This window comes from Gordionus sp. m RMFG-2023, chromosome 5, assembly GCF_954871325.1.
Source record: "Gordionus sp. m RMFG-2023 chromosome 5, tfGorSpeb1-WG-v2, whole genome shotgun sequence".
Taxonomy (NCBI): domain Eukaryota; kingdom Metazoa; phylum Nematomorpha; class Gordioida; order Chordodea; family Parachordodidae; genus Gordionus; species Gordionus sp. m RMFG-2023.
Genome location: NC_088779.1, coordinates 15,488,223 through 15,505,139, shown reverse-complemented (window position 1 = coordinate 15,505,139; position 16,917 = coordinate 15,488,223). Strand labels below are relative to the sequence as shown.

Sequence of the window (16,917 nt, the reverse complement as noted above, 5' to 3'; positions counted from 1 at the left end):
TAGATAAGCAATTGAGAAAATTATTGTGAGATATTAAATTTCTAAAAGATTATTTTTTATTTTAAATGATATATAAATTACTACACAGTTGACCATTATTGTTTATCTAAAATATGCAATTATATGCTCTCAGCCGCATAGTAATAATCTTAAATTACATAGCAACACAAATAATAGATGCTGGTATATTTGCAGTAATAGCCATGACACTAACGATGTAAACTAATATCAGAATTTATTATGTTGGATAAATTGATAAAATAAAAACACTAAAAATCTTTGGAAGAAATAATTATGCAAATATATTGAAGCCTGAAGTTATTTATACGGCAATGCCATATTAGAAATGAAACGTTTTCTAACTATAAAATAAGGACCAGAATGATATGATGAAACAATTAAGATTTTACATATTGTCGCACCACCTTGATATATTATATCTTAAAATAATAGTAGCTTGTAATAATATCAAAAATATACTTGTATTAAAAATTTAACTCAAGACTGTTTTTCGAAAAAGAAAAAAAATAGCTTTCCTAAAAACACGTAAAAAAAGAGAAGAAAAGATATCAAATTTATTACATATATTGCAGAATGAATAATAAAATGTTTAATTTTTAAAATTATTTATATCTAAATAGATGGCGTTAAATACTTGAATGCAATTTGTTATTATATTTATTATCAACGTCTATAAAAGTGGCATTATATCTAATATTTTATAAACAACTGTATATAGTAGAGGATTATAAACTATATATCTACGACCTTGAAAATATTTTTAAGGTATGATAATAAAATTTAATAAATATACAGATGATTAGTCATTTTGAACTCGGCTAATTACAATATTAAATTTGTTAATTTTTAAATAATATATGATTATATGTTAAATAATAATTTAAATAATAAAAGTCAATTAAACTTCAACTGTTAAAGCTAAATTAATATTTAGTGAGTTAATGATATTATATTTTTAATACAGAATCTGATTGCAAGCTGATGAAAATATAATTTATATGTATTAATCTAATCTAATAATTAAAATAATATTCGTTTAATAAAAATTTAAATAGTCTTATTTTCTAAATAATAAAATTATATCTATATATAACTTAATGGAATTATAAAAGAAATTATTCAGTGGGTATTCAAAAAAATTTATTTTTAGTTCAAGGGGATATTAAGGAGCTATTAAAAAAAAAATTTGCATCAGGGGGCTATTCAAATTTTTCAGGGGGCTCGAGCCCCTGCGCCTCCCTCTCCCCTTTAGCTACGCCACTGCATGGAGATGAACGTTACAAGCACCCCATCGCTGGATGACCAAGTACCCAAAAGTAGACAGGTTTACATATCTAGGCTCGATGCTATATCAAGAGGGAGATTGCAAAAAGAATCAATGCACGGATCCAAAAAGGATGGCTTAAATGGCGAAGTGTATCCGGTGTAATGTGCGACAAGAATATGCCAATATAGTTGAAAAGCAAAGCTTACAAATCCATCGTAAGACCGGTGTTACTCTATGGAAGTGAAACATGGGCATTAAACGCTGCGGGAGAAAAGTTATTACAAGCCACGGAGATGAGAATGATACGGTGGAGCTTGGGGTATACTAAACTCGACCATATGATGAAGAGCAAAAATGGGTATTCAACCTATGGCGGACTTGATAAACAAAAATCGGTTAAGGTGGTATGGTCATATACTAAGAAGGGAGACGAATGTTGTAAATAGAAAAGTATTGGACATGGAGTGCTGGGGAAGAGAGGAAAAGGATGACCTTGTGTTACGTGGAAAGGTCAAGTAGACAAAGTTATGATGACTAAGAAGATAAATCCGGACGTGGCCCTTACTCGATCAAGATGGAAGAAACTTATCAAAACAAACCCCACGACTGTGGGACCATATGCATGATAAAGAGGTTAGTAGAATCGTGGCTAGTCGCCGCAATCAGTCAATTTTGCATATATTATTATGGTACCCAAATATATATGCAAAATTCAAAATAGTAAAATTTTTAATAAAAAAAGATTATGAAGATACTATAAAAAGGTATGAAAATGATATCTCATTAAGAAAAATACCATTTATTACAGGTTAAAATATAAAATTTTATAAATGTAATATATTAAATAATAATTATTAAATAAATATATTAATGTGATTGATTTTTCATAATACATTTCAATTTTAATATAATATCAGACCAAAATAAATATCTTGCAAACTAAAATCTTCATATACATATTGTGATTATATATTATATATTGTCACAGATAATATAATATTTTATAAATGTAATATATTAAATAAAAATTATTACATAAATATATTAATGTGATTGATTTTTCATAATACATTTCAATTTTAATATAATATCAGACCTAAATAAATATCTTGCAAACTAAAATCTTCATATACATATTGTGATAATATATTATAAATTGTCACCGATATTATATAAATTGCATATATAAATTTTAGCCTGATAATAAGATTAATTATTTAAATTAATTATATCTAGCAAACAAATATAATATATATATATATATTTTTAAATGACAATATATTATGATTCAAATTAATACATTTTATTAGTTGTGAACATTTTAGCATATAAATTTTAGCCTGATAACAATATCAATATATTTAAAATGAATTATATCTAACAAACAAATATTTATATATATCTATTTTAATTGACAATATAATATGATTCAAATTAATTCATTTTATTGGATATGAACATTTTAGTTATCAGATTATATTTAGCCTGATAATAAAATCAAATGATGTTATATATTTAAATATAGAATTAGATAAATTTTGAGTAAATTTATTATTAATAAAAAATTACTAAAAGATGTGTGTATTATGTAAACAGGATTATAAAAGTTTTCCTAATTTTGAAGATTGGTTTCAATGTAGAGTGGTTCTCTGTCAAAAAAGATTGTTATTTTATTTGTTATAATTGTAAATAGAATATTATATAAATAAAGTATCATAGTTATATATTAAAATCTGAAAAGAATTATTTTGTCCCATAAGAAGCCTAATAAACCACTTGATTCGACTAGCCTCTACTAGGTTCAAAAAATGACTTTTATAGAAACCTTTCTAGAGAAATAATTATTAAATATTTAAAAAATATAACAGTATATATTTATAGGTAGATGTTTAAGGTAGAGATCTGCAAAGTTAGGCCCGGCCCGAAGCCTAATTTTATTTAAAATAATCGGGTTCGGGCCGGGCCTAATATTTTTAAAAAAATTTCGGGCCGGGTCGGGTTGGACCTTGGAAATTTTATTAAATATATCTAAATTTATCAATTTTATATTAAATTTTTTATGTAAAATAAAATTTTTCATTTAATTTATTGAAACTAAACGCTATATAACATAAGTATTTTATTTAGTAATTATAAAAATTAATTTCTATATTTTAATAAATTCATGCCTGGCCGGGCCGGTAAATTTTTTTAAAATAAATTTCGGGTTCGGGCCGGGCCGGGCCGGCAAAACTTTTTAAAAAAATTTCGGGTTCGGGCCGGGCCGGCAAAACTTTTTTAAACAATATTTCGGGCCGGGCCGGGCTTGAAAAATTAGGCCCGATGCAGATCACTAGTTTAAGGTATCTATTGGTATTTTGTAAGATTTTATATGATCATTATTTTCGGAGCTATGATGATTTTGACAAAAGTTGCGCCGACTAGCCCTGGTCTCCCCTACTTCATAAATATGTTTTCAACCTTCTCAAGTTGGAAAAAGTCCTTTCGTTCGTACATGTTGTAATAGGCAAACATGCAAGAATATAAAATAACATCAAAATTATAAGAAATTGAGCCAAGGTTCCTTTACACCGATTGAGCGCATCAATAGCATTCTCAGGTAAAATAGCTAAACGTAGTAAATATTTATACCACAATTAGAATTCATTGATTAAATTTATTTCAGTATATAGGAATAAAATTTTGCTAAATATTTAATTTTACCAATAGTGGCTTAGAAAACGAAGAAGGATTATTGGATAATAAAACTTGAAGATTGCTAAAGACTTGTTTTTTTTATCTAAAAACCTTACTTTTATTTGCGATAAAAAAGTATTTAAGAATAGGATGAAAATGGATATTTTATAATATTATTCAGTTGAGCCAATATTTATTTTAAAACTCAATAATTACCTAGGTGCTAGACGAGGTTTAATTAGTTTTATATCTTAAATTTAGCCTTCGATTTAACATCTAGATAAATATTATGAAAATATTCATCTACATTCATTCTTATTGTATCTACCTGTTCATATATATTTTCCGCCAAATCAATAACCTGAACCAAATCTAAATTTGGTTTTTGTAAATTTCTACAATAGTGAGCTATAGGAAAATAATTTATTGATGCAACTAGCAGCAATGATAAACTATGATTGATCACTTGAATTCAATAATGATATCGCTTCTGACGACACATTACTTTTTTTCATGCTCAGCCTTATTTAACTTTTGTATTTCTATTTCTTCTGTTCTACAAAATGGAAGTAAAAATGAAAAATATTAAAAAAATTATAGATATTTATTAATAATTAAAATAATATTAATAAATATAATTCTAACTCTATCATATACCGCCATAAAATTTCTATTTTAAATATTTTATTCATATTAACTGCCATAAATAATATATAATAATGAAGAATAAATGTATACCTTTTTAATTGAAATACCATAAAATATTTTGCTAGCTTGAATTATATAATTAGTTAGAGTCCCACCTTCTTCATATTTAATATTGTTAAAATTTGATCTTATTGTATAAAAATTTGTTAATCTCTATTATTTTACATTGCTAAAATTTGATTATATTGTAAAAAATTACTATAAGGAAACAAAAAAGTTTCAACAAATACTAAAATTTATTTACTCCAATAGTGATTTCCACAAACGGCCATTTTTCACCATTAACCAAAATTTTTTTAAAAATCTAGGCACAAAAATTCGGCTTTTTACAAACGAAACTAAAAAATTTTTGTCAAAATATTCTGATAGAAATTTTTAAAATATTACTTTTTTGGGAATACAATTATAAAACTATATTTAACATTTTTATAAGTGTTTAATATTATAATGTTTTAAATTAATTGTATTTTTATAGTGTTTTAATATTATAATGTTTTATTTATTATGATAGTAATTTTTAATAAATAAAAATCACAAATTTTAAAAAAAAATTTATTTTAAATGATTATGATAAACTATTGAAAATATTTGGCATCATTAATGTTATAAATTTCCTTTTTCACTGGATAAAATAAATTTAACATTTTAAGTATCGTGGCTCAAAAAATATAAGTGACTTGCCTACCCATATATGAAAAAGGAACATTTTGTAAAGGTTTTTGTCATTTTTTCATCAAGATATGCAGGAAATGGTTTACAAAAACACAGAACATTGATATGTCAAATTTATACAAGATGGAAAGATGCCCTTGAAAAATTTAATACTCGTCAATAAATTAAAAATCATCTCAATTCTTATGAGATAACAGGTGCTTTAAAAGTCATCTCTAAAAAGCAAAAGATATCAATATCTATGATATTAATAAATATAAAAAAATTTACATTACAAGCAACAGAGTAAAAATAATTATAATAATTGATGCAATCGTTTGGTTAGTGAGGCAGAATTTACATTAATAGCTCATAGAGTATCTGCTGGTCTCTTAATACTTATGTGCTCTTTTAATAATAAATGCAATTTCAAGGAATTATTGAAACTTTTATACAATAATCATATTAGCTTTATAAAGCTTTTTGAAACCTCTTCAGCTTTACAACACAGCACTTTATGTTCACTGTAGTTCAAATTGCCTATTGGTGATATCTACGGCGTTTGAATATCGTGGGATCCGGAACAGTTCACATATAAATAGTCATTTAATTGGAATTTGTTAGTTTTTTAATATTATAAGCGATATCTTTATATAATGCTAATATATTTTTCAAAATTTGGAAACAATATCGTTGTTTGTAACTTTTTCACACCATCCAAGAAGAGGGATCTATTTATCCGAACACTTGAGGACACCGACTAAAATAATAATAATAAAAAATTAAAAGATAGATTGTCCAACTTAATTCATTGAAAGAAACTTTTCATAGAATTATATAAAGTTATTTTTGCAGCGCTTGAAACCAACATATCAACAAAAATTCAGCAGATGCTGAGTTTTTTGCTGGCTACTAAGCCACATTATTTAATATCAATTCAATGTGTTTATTTTTTGTTTAATTACACATATCATTTTAGAAAACTGCTGAACAAAAATTTATTTGGATTTAAGGTGTCATGAATAGAGCGGAAGATATTTATCAGATATTTAAAAATAACAAATGTTGATAAGAAATTTTATAAAATATATGAAAGAGTAATGGAGAACTCTAATATGATTGGGATTGAAATTTCAAACTTAGAGTAGTTTCTATACAATCCAAATTTGAACCGTACATAGTCCATGCATGAGTAAGAATATCAATATTTTTTGTTTAAAAATGCGATAATGGCCTGATTATTTTAAATTTTCTAAAAAATTGTCTGATATTAAAATGGTTATAAATTTTAATAAGTTTTCAACAAATTATATCTCGTAGAAGTTTAAACTTCAAACGAATGTGAATCTTTAATATATTGCCCCTCTATTGCAATAGGTATCAAGAAATCTTTTTCATATACCTATGTGACAACTTTTTCTCGAGTACACCATCTGTTTTCCCGATCCATTGAAGTTTTTGTAAATTTTTCTGGGTTATAGAATATTTATGTTCTCCTATCTTGCATACCTTTATAGAATTCTCTAAAAGATTACACACCGTTAGAAACTACTTGTTTAATATGAATCTACATCCTTTGAATTTATTGCGCACCCGTCAAATTTGCTATATTGATTTGAATGTATGTTTTCAAAACAATCACGAACTAAATACAATCCTTTCCCTGATGTATTAGTTATTTTCTTTAATGAGAAATGTGTTTTGGTTATATATAATATATTTTATATAACGCAGGAAAATGTTGGCTTTGTTCGAAACAAAATTTAAATTTACAAATGAGCACATGTGACTACAATTCCTATGTTATAAGAAGTTTTAGATTAAATTTTTGATTGTGATAGTATACATAAAATTATATGTATATAAAATATTTATTCAATCGGTCCCAAAAATAATCTGTTATTTAATCCGGTCCCAATCATTTATATTTTAATCGGCCCCCAAAATTATCTGTATTTTGCCCACGATCATGTTGGCATTTTGCCCACCTACCATCATGGCCAGTCCGTTTCTGATTATCAAACATTGTGATATAATCTATCATAAAGTTGAAATATTTATTGTTCAATTAAATCCTATTGAAGATAAAATATTCTATAAAAGAAAATAATATAGTTACTATTGTGTGTTATTTATCATATTTTATTATTCCTGTATTTGCAAATAACTAAAATTTTTCAATTCTATTCTATATAATAATATTTTATTTTATATAAGTATTTAAAACCAAATAAAATTGGTCCGATCCACGATCCGTTCAACATTTATATGTTGTCATATTTTTCTGGTCGGTCTATTTAATTGATTCCGCAGTTCGGTCTTCCGTTCTTGACCTAACAGTGATCTTCATAATTCATGACATGGATTGCGAGTATAAAAATAATATCCTTTTAAAATATGAGATTTTCCTATCATAGGATAAAAAAACCTTTACTTGTTATTTATATGGGGGGGGGGGGCAATTAGGGTAAAGATATATATGTTAGCTTCAGTTTTTCCTGTAATGTGTTATTCAACTTTAAATCATTTTTTGAGCATGTTTTTAAAAATCTGATTTTACCGGAAATGATGTTTGAAATACCTTCCCTATGAATTTCAGACAATTTCTTCATAAACTTTTAAACCTAGTATAATTTATATTAAACCGATTTTCAAATATATTAAAACGAGCTCAAAAAATGATTTTAAATTGTAAAAATAACACATTGCCGGAAAAAACACATTAACGCTAACATATATACTAAAATATCTTTTATTATTTTGAGAACAATTTATAAATTATCCTTTTTAATTCATTAATTAATTTTACTAAAAGTTTTAAACCAATCCAGATTATTGGAATTTTTCACATGTTATTATAATATAGATTATTTATTCATAAATTATGTTAGGATACATGACAGGTGGTGGTCAAAACTTATTAATAAACTCTAACAACGTTAGTTGGCGACATGTTATAAATAGCTGGAAAAATGAAATTAAAAATTTTAGTTATGGATCGAAAAATGATCTTTCATCTGTAGGACACTATACACAGGTTAAATAAAATTATGCCATGTATTAGTCTCATCAACTATAGATTGTATGGGGAGAAACATTTAATATAGGATGCTCATCAAAATATTGTAAAAAGTTCTATTTATATGCATGCCAATATTATCCAGGGTAATTAAGTTATTTAAAAATAAATTACTTAGTTGTGTATACATATATATAAAAATTTATTTATTAAACTATAAAGTCTATTATTTCTTTTTAAAGGTCAATTCGACTAAAAAATAATTTATAAATAATGTCTTTTTTCACAATGTCAACACAAAGTCGAACTTTACCAAATTTGGCACAGTAGATAAATAGTTTTATAATAATTCAACAATTATCTTTCATTTCACTTTGAAGAAACGCAGTGTCGAAATATAATTTGTCTAATTCGCAACATTTTATTGTTTCGAGAAATAATTTTTTAATTAAAACTAAAGGATTCTAGAAAACGCCTAATAATTTAAAGCTTCACGAGGAGTCTGAAGTGGCAGAGAATTAAAAGTTTAGTTGGGATAACGAGTTATCGGAATTCTTTGTGATAATTTTGAATTTATCAGTTATATATTATTATGGAGGGCATTTTTAAATATAAAAAATCTGATTTTACCGAAATATATGAGCACTATAAATTTCAGACAATTTCTTCATGAACTATATTTTTAAATGTATATTAGAAATTATAATTAAACATGGTAAACAAAAAGATAAGAAGGTCCAATAAATAAATTTGAGCATACATTTTAATATTACTTTAAAATTTTATTTTTAAGCGGTAATATTGCTAACCAACTAGGAATTCCATATCATATTGCTATTGATGGTAGACAAAGTTGTAACCGTTGCAAAAAAGGTTTGATTTGTGCTAGATCTCCACAAGACATAAAGGGAAAATTAATTGAAAAATGTGGTAATATTTTAAATTGATTTTTTTATTTTATTAGAAGTTTTTAAAGTTGCTCAAAAAGAATGGATATATAACATAAATTGATTTTTTTATTTAAGTATCCGACTTTTACTATGAAAATTAACCAAACCAAATATACTATATAAACTATCATAATGTTAATTAATATAATTCATTTGAGGGTGGAAATTAGTCCTTGTTATAATGCATGATTTTTTTTTGGAAAAAATTTCACTACCTCTGACTCTAACATATATATTTAGAAATTGTAAAAATATTTTTTTATATTAATTATATTTTATTATTTTGGCTATTATAATATATATGAGACATATGCACTAGAGCATCCAGGATTTTTTTAGGAAGGGTAATAATTTTGGACATTTTTTCACCTTCAATTTTATTTCTTTTAGGTCACCTCAACGGATTATATCTTAAATTTTATATTATTTGGTTTTTTTTTCAGTGAATGTTTTTTTCTCAACTGATTAGGCTCCATTTTTTTTTCATTTTTGAGGTTTATATGATTTGCAGCATATTTTTTAAATAAACATGTGGTTATTAACTTTTTTTATAATGGAAATTATAATTATATATTTTTATTAATCCTGAATATTAACCCGAAAAGATCTATTTTATGCTTATATTCGTATATTCACCATTAAACGCATTAATGTGGAATCTATAAGTTAATTTTCATAATAGAAAATTTATAAAACCTTATGTTTGTTTGAACTGCAATACCAAGCCTCAAAAATCAAAAATAAGCTTCTTTATCGCATGAAAAAAACGCCTATCAAATTAGGGCCTTCTAGTCATTAATTATATAAAATCATTAACTTCTTAAAATATATACGATTTGCAATGAGATATTTTAATCATTTTCTGAGGGGAGGATGGGGAGGGGGTGAGGGGGAAGATTGATTGGGTAACGAATTTATGCAATCTATTTGTCACATATAGAACCATTCCTGTGGATTGGCAAGAAGTATAATTATTCCAGCATATAAAAGAAATATGATATTTTAGATTGTGGCTTTTGACAGGGTACTTAGTGAGATTAATAGGTGGGTCTTGAGAAAATCAGATGTGGACGAATGGCTGGCTATGACAGTGATGGCAATGTATGTGAGAGTAGTGTTGTTAAAAAGTCGTAGTTATAAAAAACGGCTCCGACTCAAGCCGATCAAGGAGCCGCATGTGCCTACTCATTTAGTCGGCTCGTGTAGTGGGCTCGTTTAGTCGACTCGTGTAGTCGGCTCGTATAGTCAGCTCGCTTAGTCGACTCATGAAGTCGGCTCGTATAAGTCGACTCGCAGGGTCGATTCAATTTTTTGTTTTTTTATAAAATTAAATTGCTAAATTTGGAATTACTGATTAATGTGAACAAAATTATAATAAGAATATTCATATCGTAACTAAAAATGGCTCAGGACCAGGGTTGCCATATGTCACAATTTAGCCGTGATTCTCACGATTTCATACCTAATTTTTTATTACCCACGTTTTCTCACACCATGCTTTTCTCACGTTTTTTGAGTAAATTAAAATAATCACACTTAGTCTTACACCTTTTCTCACGTTTTTAAATTTTTTCAAAATATTTTTAAATTTTTTTAAAATATTTTTAAAAACAAATATAAAATTTTAAATTAATTTTTTTTAAAAATATTTTAATAAATTATAGTATTTGTTAATAGTCCAACTAACCAATCATATTCATGATCAATTACCCACAACAGAAATTCAATTTTTAGAAAGTTTATCAAGTATAATTATAATATGAATTTAAATAATTATACATTTCTTTTATGGATTTTATAAATCTTATATTAAAACTCGTAAAATTTTAAATGAAATAAATTAAGGGCAAATATTATAAAAGATCTAAAAAACAATCATCCGTTTTCAATACTAACGGGTGCATAGAATAAAGGTAATATAAAAACATTTCCCTTATTACTTAGATACTTCAACAAAAAGAATGGAATAAATGTTTAATTACTTAAAATTTTTTCGTCTGACAGTGAAACCCCTAAAGACATATCTAGATGCTTGCTAGAAAATTTAAAATTCGCAGAGTATAGTAATTAAATGCTATAATGAATTTAGCAACTCGACAAAAAGAGTTACCTTTTTAAAAGAATTGGTAGAATGGTGCAATTTAGAATGGTCAGAATCACTTCGCCATGTTCCAACACGCTGGCTTACATTAATCCCAGCGATTAAGCGGATGCTTAAGTATTTTCACCCCCTTAAAGAATATTTTTTATCATTATCAGCAACCCCACCAATTTTGAAAATAATTTTTGGAGATGATTTTGCAGAGGCATATTTAGGTGTTGTCATTAACGTTGCCACTTTAGTCAATAACATAAATTTATATTGCAATCTGAAGATGTATTAGCAATATAAATACATGATTTTATCCTAAACTAAAGAATTCATTAAATTTTAAAATTTGACAAAATTTTTATGGGAGCATTTCTAAAAATATTTTACAATATAATAATGATGTATAAAAGGCAATAAATTTAAAAAATGAATCAAAGATATTTATAAAAAATATTATAGAATATGTAGAAAAACGTTATGATATTATAGATAATATATGGGAAGATGTTATGATTGTCAAAGAGTGAAGGACGCCCCCTGAAGCAAAAAAAAATATTTTTAATGGCTCCCTATAGATACAGAAATTCTCTTCGAGGAATATTTATAATTTAATTCCTATTATGAAGAAAAATTATCAAAAAACTATCACATGAATACCCAAGAAAAATGGATGGATTTTCTTTTTAAAAACTCACCATTGATAGAGAAAATATGCAATTTTATATTTTTTATTCACATTCAAATGCTTCATCAGAGAGAATATTCAGTCTAATGATTACAGCTTGGCGAAAAGAACGTCATCATTGGAAGCTGAACTTATGGTTAAACAAAATATAACTATTCATGCAAAGAGTTTTCAGCCTATCTCCACAGTGCCGATGGGAAATCTTTATTGCCTCTTAAAATCATCCATAAAATATAATAATTAATATTATGCTATATTTATAAACATGAGAAAATTATACAACATAATTGTTATTAGTAAATCAATAAAGAATTTTTATTGTTTTTAAAATCTTGTTATATTAAATATAACATATTAACTTAGAGAGTATGCTACCAATTACCCCGGCCGAAGGCCCGCAAAGTGGGGGGCATGGGGGACGAAGTCCCCTATTAATTATTATAAAAGAAAAACTCACGTTTTCAAGTGAAGAATATCTGGCAACCCTGCTCAGGACCCGAATTCGACTTTAGGGATTATATACCTAATTTTTATAATACAAAAATGTAAAAATATAATTTATATTGTAAATATGTTATATTAAAATTTTAGTGAAGATGTACCACGGATAAGTGCAATTGTCATAATCGTTGTTTTTAAAGTTTTTTAAATTTTTTTGACATAAATGGGCTAAAATAAGTATTGCTAACATGTTTAAATAAAATTTCAGCGAATATGTACCCTAGATAAGTGACAATTGTCTTAATCGTTATTTTTAAATTTTTGAAAAATTTTTAAAAATAACGATTATGATAATTGTCATTTTTATATGGTACATCTTCACTGAAGTTTAATTTTTACATGTTAAAAATGCATATTTATGTCTAATTAGCATTAAAAAAATAAAATATGTTTAAAAATACCGATTATGATAATTGTCACTTTTCCAAGGAACATTTTCATTGAATTTATATTTAACATCATTACTATATAAATTATATTTTTGCCCTTTTGTGTCAAAAAATTTCAATAATCTTAAAAACTAACGAATATGACAATTGTCAGATTAAAATATTATTCTTACAAAAAATAAAAAAAAGTTAACTCATTCAATATATTAACCAACAATTTTGTCACATGCTATATATAAATTAGAGATCTGCAAAAAGTAGACCCGACATTTATCAATTTTACTGAATTTTTTATATAAAATAAAAATATTTAATTTTATTTATAAAACTAGACGCCATTTATTTAGAGTAATTATAAAAATTAATTTCTTAAATAAAATCGGGCTAGACCGGTAAAACTATTTTAAAAAAAATTTCGGACTTGGCTGGATTTGAAAAATTAGGCCCGTCACTAATATAAATAACGCATTTATCAAGCATCTTATTCGAGGCCTTTTTAATAGCCTTAATTTGGTGATAGATGTGACATGCCCATTTGAGGTTCTATGAATTTTGTTGCCATCCCAATTGTAGGGTTTCTTTGAGAATAAACTTTTCACTTTCACCTAATTTAAAAAGAGGTAAAACAAATAGTTCGAGTTTTTTTAAAAAATTCGGAATTCTCAATATTTCAACAAAAATTAATATTGAGAATTTTTTTTAAAATTATTATTTTATGTTAATTATTAATAGCTGGCTAGAAAAAAAAACGTAAAGAAATCGCAAAAATTTAGAAATAAATTAAGAAGGAATAACAAAAATAAATAAAAGTTTAAGAAAAATTGACAAAAAATTTAAAAAAATTACAATTTTCCTTTTTTGATTGGGAATTTTACTTTTTTGATTGACACTTTTCCTTTCCTTTTGGGAATTTTCCTTTTTTGATTGACACTTTTCCTTTTTTGTTTGGGCCTTTTAATTTTTTGATTGAACTTTTTCCTTTTACTATTGACCCTTTACCTTTTTTGATCAGACCTTTTCCTTTTATGATTGAAACTTTTCCTTTTTTGATTGGGACTTTTCCTTTTTTGAATGGGAAACCTATCTAGGGTACATCCTCACTGAAGTTTTATTTTAACATGTTAGCAATATTTATTTTAGCCCATTTACGTCAAAAAAATTTAAAAAACTTTAAAAACAACGATTATGATAATTGTCACTTATCTATGGTACATCTTCACTAAAATTTTAATATAACATATTTACAATCTATATTTTAACCCACTTGCGACAATAAATTTCAAAAATCTTTAAAAATAACGATTATGACAATTGTCATTTATCTATGGTACATCATCACTAAAATTTTAATATAACATATTTACAATCTATATTTTTACCCACTTGCGTCAAAAAATTTTAAAAATCTTTAAAAACAACGATTATGACAATTGTCACTTATCTAGGGTACTTTTCAGGTAAATTCTATTTAAACATGTTAGCAATCTTTATTTTAGCCCATTTACGTCAAAAAAATTAAAATTTAAAAACAACATTATAACATTTGTCACTTATTTAGGGTACATCTTCACTTAAGTATTATTTTAACATGTTAGCAATATTTATTTTAGCCCATTTACGTCAAAAAAATTAAAAAACTTAAAAAAAACGATTATGACAATTGTCACTTATCTATGGTACATCTTTACTAAAATTTTAACATAACATATATTTACAATATAAATTATATTTTTACATTTTTGTGTTATAAAAATTAGGTATAAAATCCCTGAAGCCGAATTCGGATCCTGAGCCATTTTTAGTTACGACATGAATATTCTTATTATAATTTTGTTCACATTAATCAATAACCCAAAATTTAGCAATTTACCAAATTTTATAAAAAAACAAAAAAATAAAGCAAACCCAGCGAGTCGACTTACACTAGCCGACTTCATGAGTAGACTAAGCGAGCTGACTACACGAGCCCACTAAGTGAGCCGACTACTCTAGCCGACTAAGATAGCCGACCACATTTAGTAGACTGCAGTCAAAGTTATTTTATCGACTAGAAACTATGCTCGAGTCGCAGCTAAGTCGACTCGGCTTAGCCGTTTAACAACACTATGTGGGAGCACAGACTGCGATACGAACCTTTGATAGAGGTATTTTAAGCTTTGAAGTTAAGGTAGAGGACTTCATCAGGGATCCGTGCTGCTATTATTATTTATCTTAGTAATGAATGTTGTGGCTGTGAAGGATCCATTGGAGCTATTATATGCAGATAACCTTGTATTAATGGCAAACAGGGAAGAAGAATTGAGACATAAAATTACTAGATAGAAGATGGCTATGGAAGCAAAGCGTGTGAAAATGAATGAAGTAAATGAAAAGGTAAGGATTGGTAAGGATAACCTAAATAGGGAGAATCCGGCAACTGTTGTGGTGTATGAGGGAAAGCAGTTCTAAAAATTGAATGCACCAGATACCACAACTGGGTGCATAAAAGTGGGGTGCGGAAAATTGAATTCTGATGTTAATAAGAGTGACTTTTATTTGTAGAACATGCATAAAAGGTACAAAATAATGATAATATAAAAAATGGTGATTTAGTATTTGGCAATGGGTTAACCTTTAATGGAAAAGTTTTATTATTTAGGTGATATGCTAAATGCAGATGGTAGTGTAGATTCTGCATTTGTAAAGGGTCAGACAAGCATGGAATAAGTTCAGAAAGATGTCGTCCTAAGAAATAAAAACGTCTCTCTGAAGTTAAAGGGGAACGTCTACGTAAGCTGTGTGAGGAGTTGTTTATGGCGGTAAAACATTGGCAATGAAAGGGACTCACGGAGCCAAATTTGAAAGAACAGAGATGTGAATGATTAGGTGGATGTGTTGGGTATCTGAGAGGGAGAAAAACTAGCAAGAAAAGGATTAGAAGTGATTGGAGTGGCATAGAGAAGGTATATACTAAGGTGGTTTGGATATGTTGAACGTAAGACAAAAGATGACTAGGTAAAAAGATACACCTTGATGGAAGTAGGAGGATCAAGACCTAGAGGAAGGCCCAAGATTACGTGGATAAGGTATAGAAGCGTATATGAGGTAAATAAATTTTACAAATATTGTTGCTCAAGACCATCAAAAATGGTAAAAAAAATATCAGAGGGGAGACTGTCTAACCTGGGTAAACGTGGAAATTGTCATTAAAAAGAAGACCCTCCTTTAAAACGCGTAACATAATTAAATTCGTAATAATTATTAACTAAATGTTCCTATTCAACAATTTTGAAAATTTTAACACATATTTTATAGCTCAAAAAAATTAGTGACCCTGAAAATTGATTTTTGAAAATAATTGGGTAAAGCTAATTGTAATCATTAATAATATTAATTACTCACTTCAAAAACATTAACTGCCATTTTTTATGAAGATGTTTGAAAATATATTGGATTAAAATGACTACGATTTATATATGATTACTAATAAATAATATTATCTTCTCGTTTAAAAAATATTGGCAGACATTTTTAACAAATTTGTAAAAGTTACACAAAAATTAACAAAAATTACAAATTATAAAACTAACCCAAAAAATACTCAGCTTATAACTAATACAAAATTAAGAAGAAAATACCAAAAAATTAAGAGATTACCAAAATTAAGATTATTTATAAAATTTATGATTAAATTTCAAATACAAAAAGAAATAAAGTAGAGCACTTAAAATTTAATATGAATAATATTTTCAATAATAATTTTTTAGCAAATTTTTTATTGATTTTCCAAAATATTTCTTTTTTATTAATCTTAAAAATCAAAATAATGATAATAATGATCCAGAATTTTCATCATGAATTTAAAAATTTTATATCAATGTTAAAAAAAAAATTCAATAATAATATCATTAAATTAAGAAATTTTTTTATCTTTTCACAAAATCGAATAATATTTTTTTTACAATAATCTTAAAAAATC

At 26.3% G+C, this 16,917-nt stretch overlaps 1 protein-coding gene across 3 annotated transcripts in view; it reads left to right on the top strand.

The window, feature by feature from the left end:
* The window catches only part of LOC135929985 (cysteine-rich venom protein pseudechetoxin-like), a 73,680-nt gene that overhangs the window by 14,043 nt on the left and 42,720 nt on the right, over positions 1 to 16,917 (top strand). For 2 of the 3 annotated variants that reach the window (XM_065466743.1, XM_065466745.1), the window contains exons 3-5: positions 8,215 to 8,360; positions 8,403 to 8,488; positions 9,136 to 9,272. In XM_065466743.1, the coding sequence (XP_065322815.1) occupies positions 8,215 to 8,360; positions 8,403 to 8,488; positions 9,136 to 9,272 (369 nt within the window). Of the gene's footprint in view, positions 1 to 7,567; positions 7,695 to 8,214; positions 8,361 to 8,402; positions 8,489 to 9,135; positions 9,273 to 16,917 lie in introns of those variants that run through there. The other variant, XM_065466746.1, reaches the window with a different exon arrangement.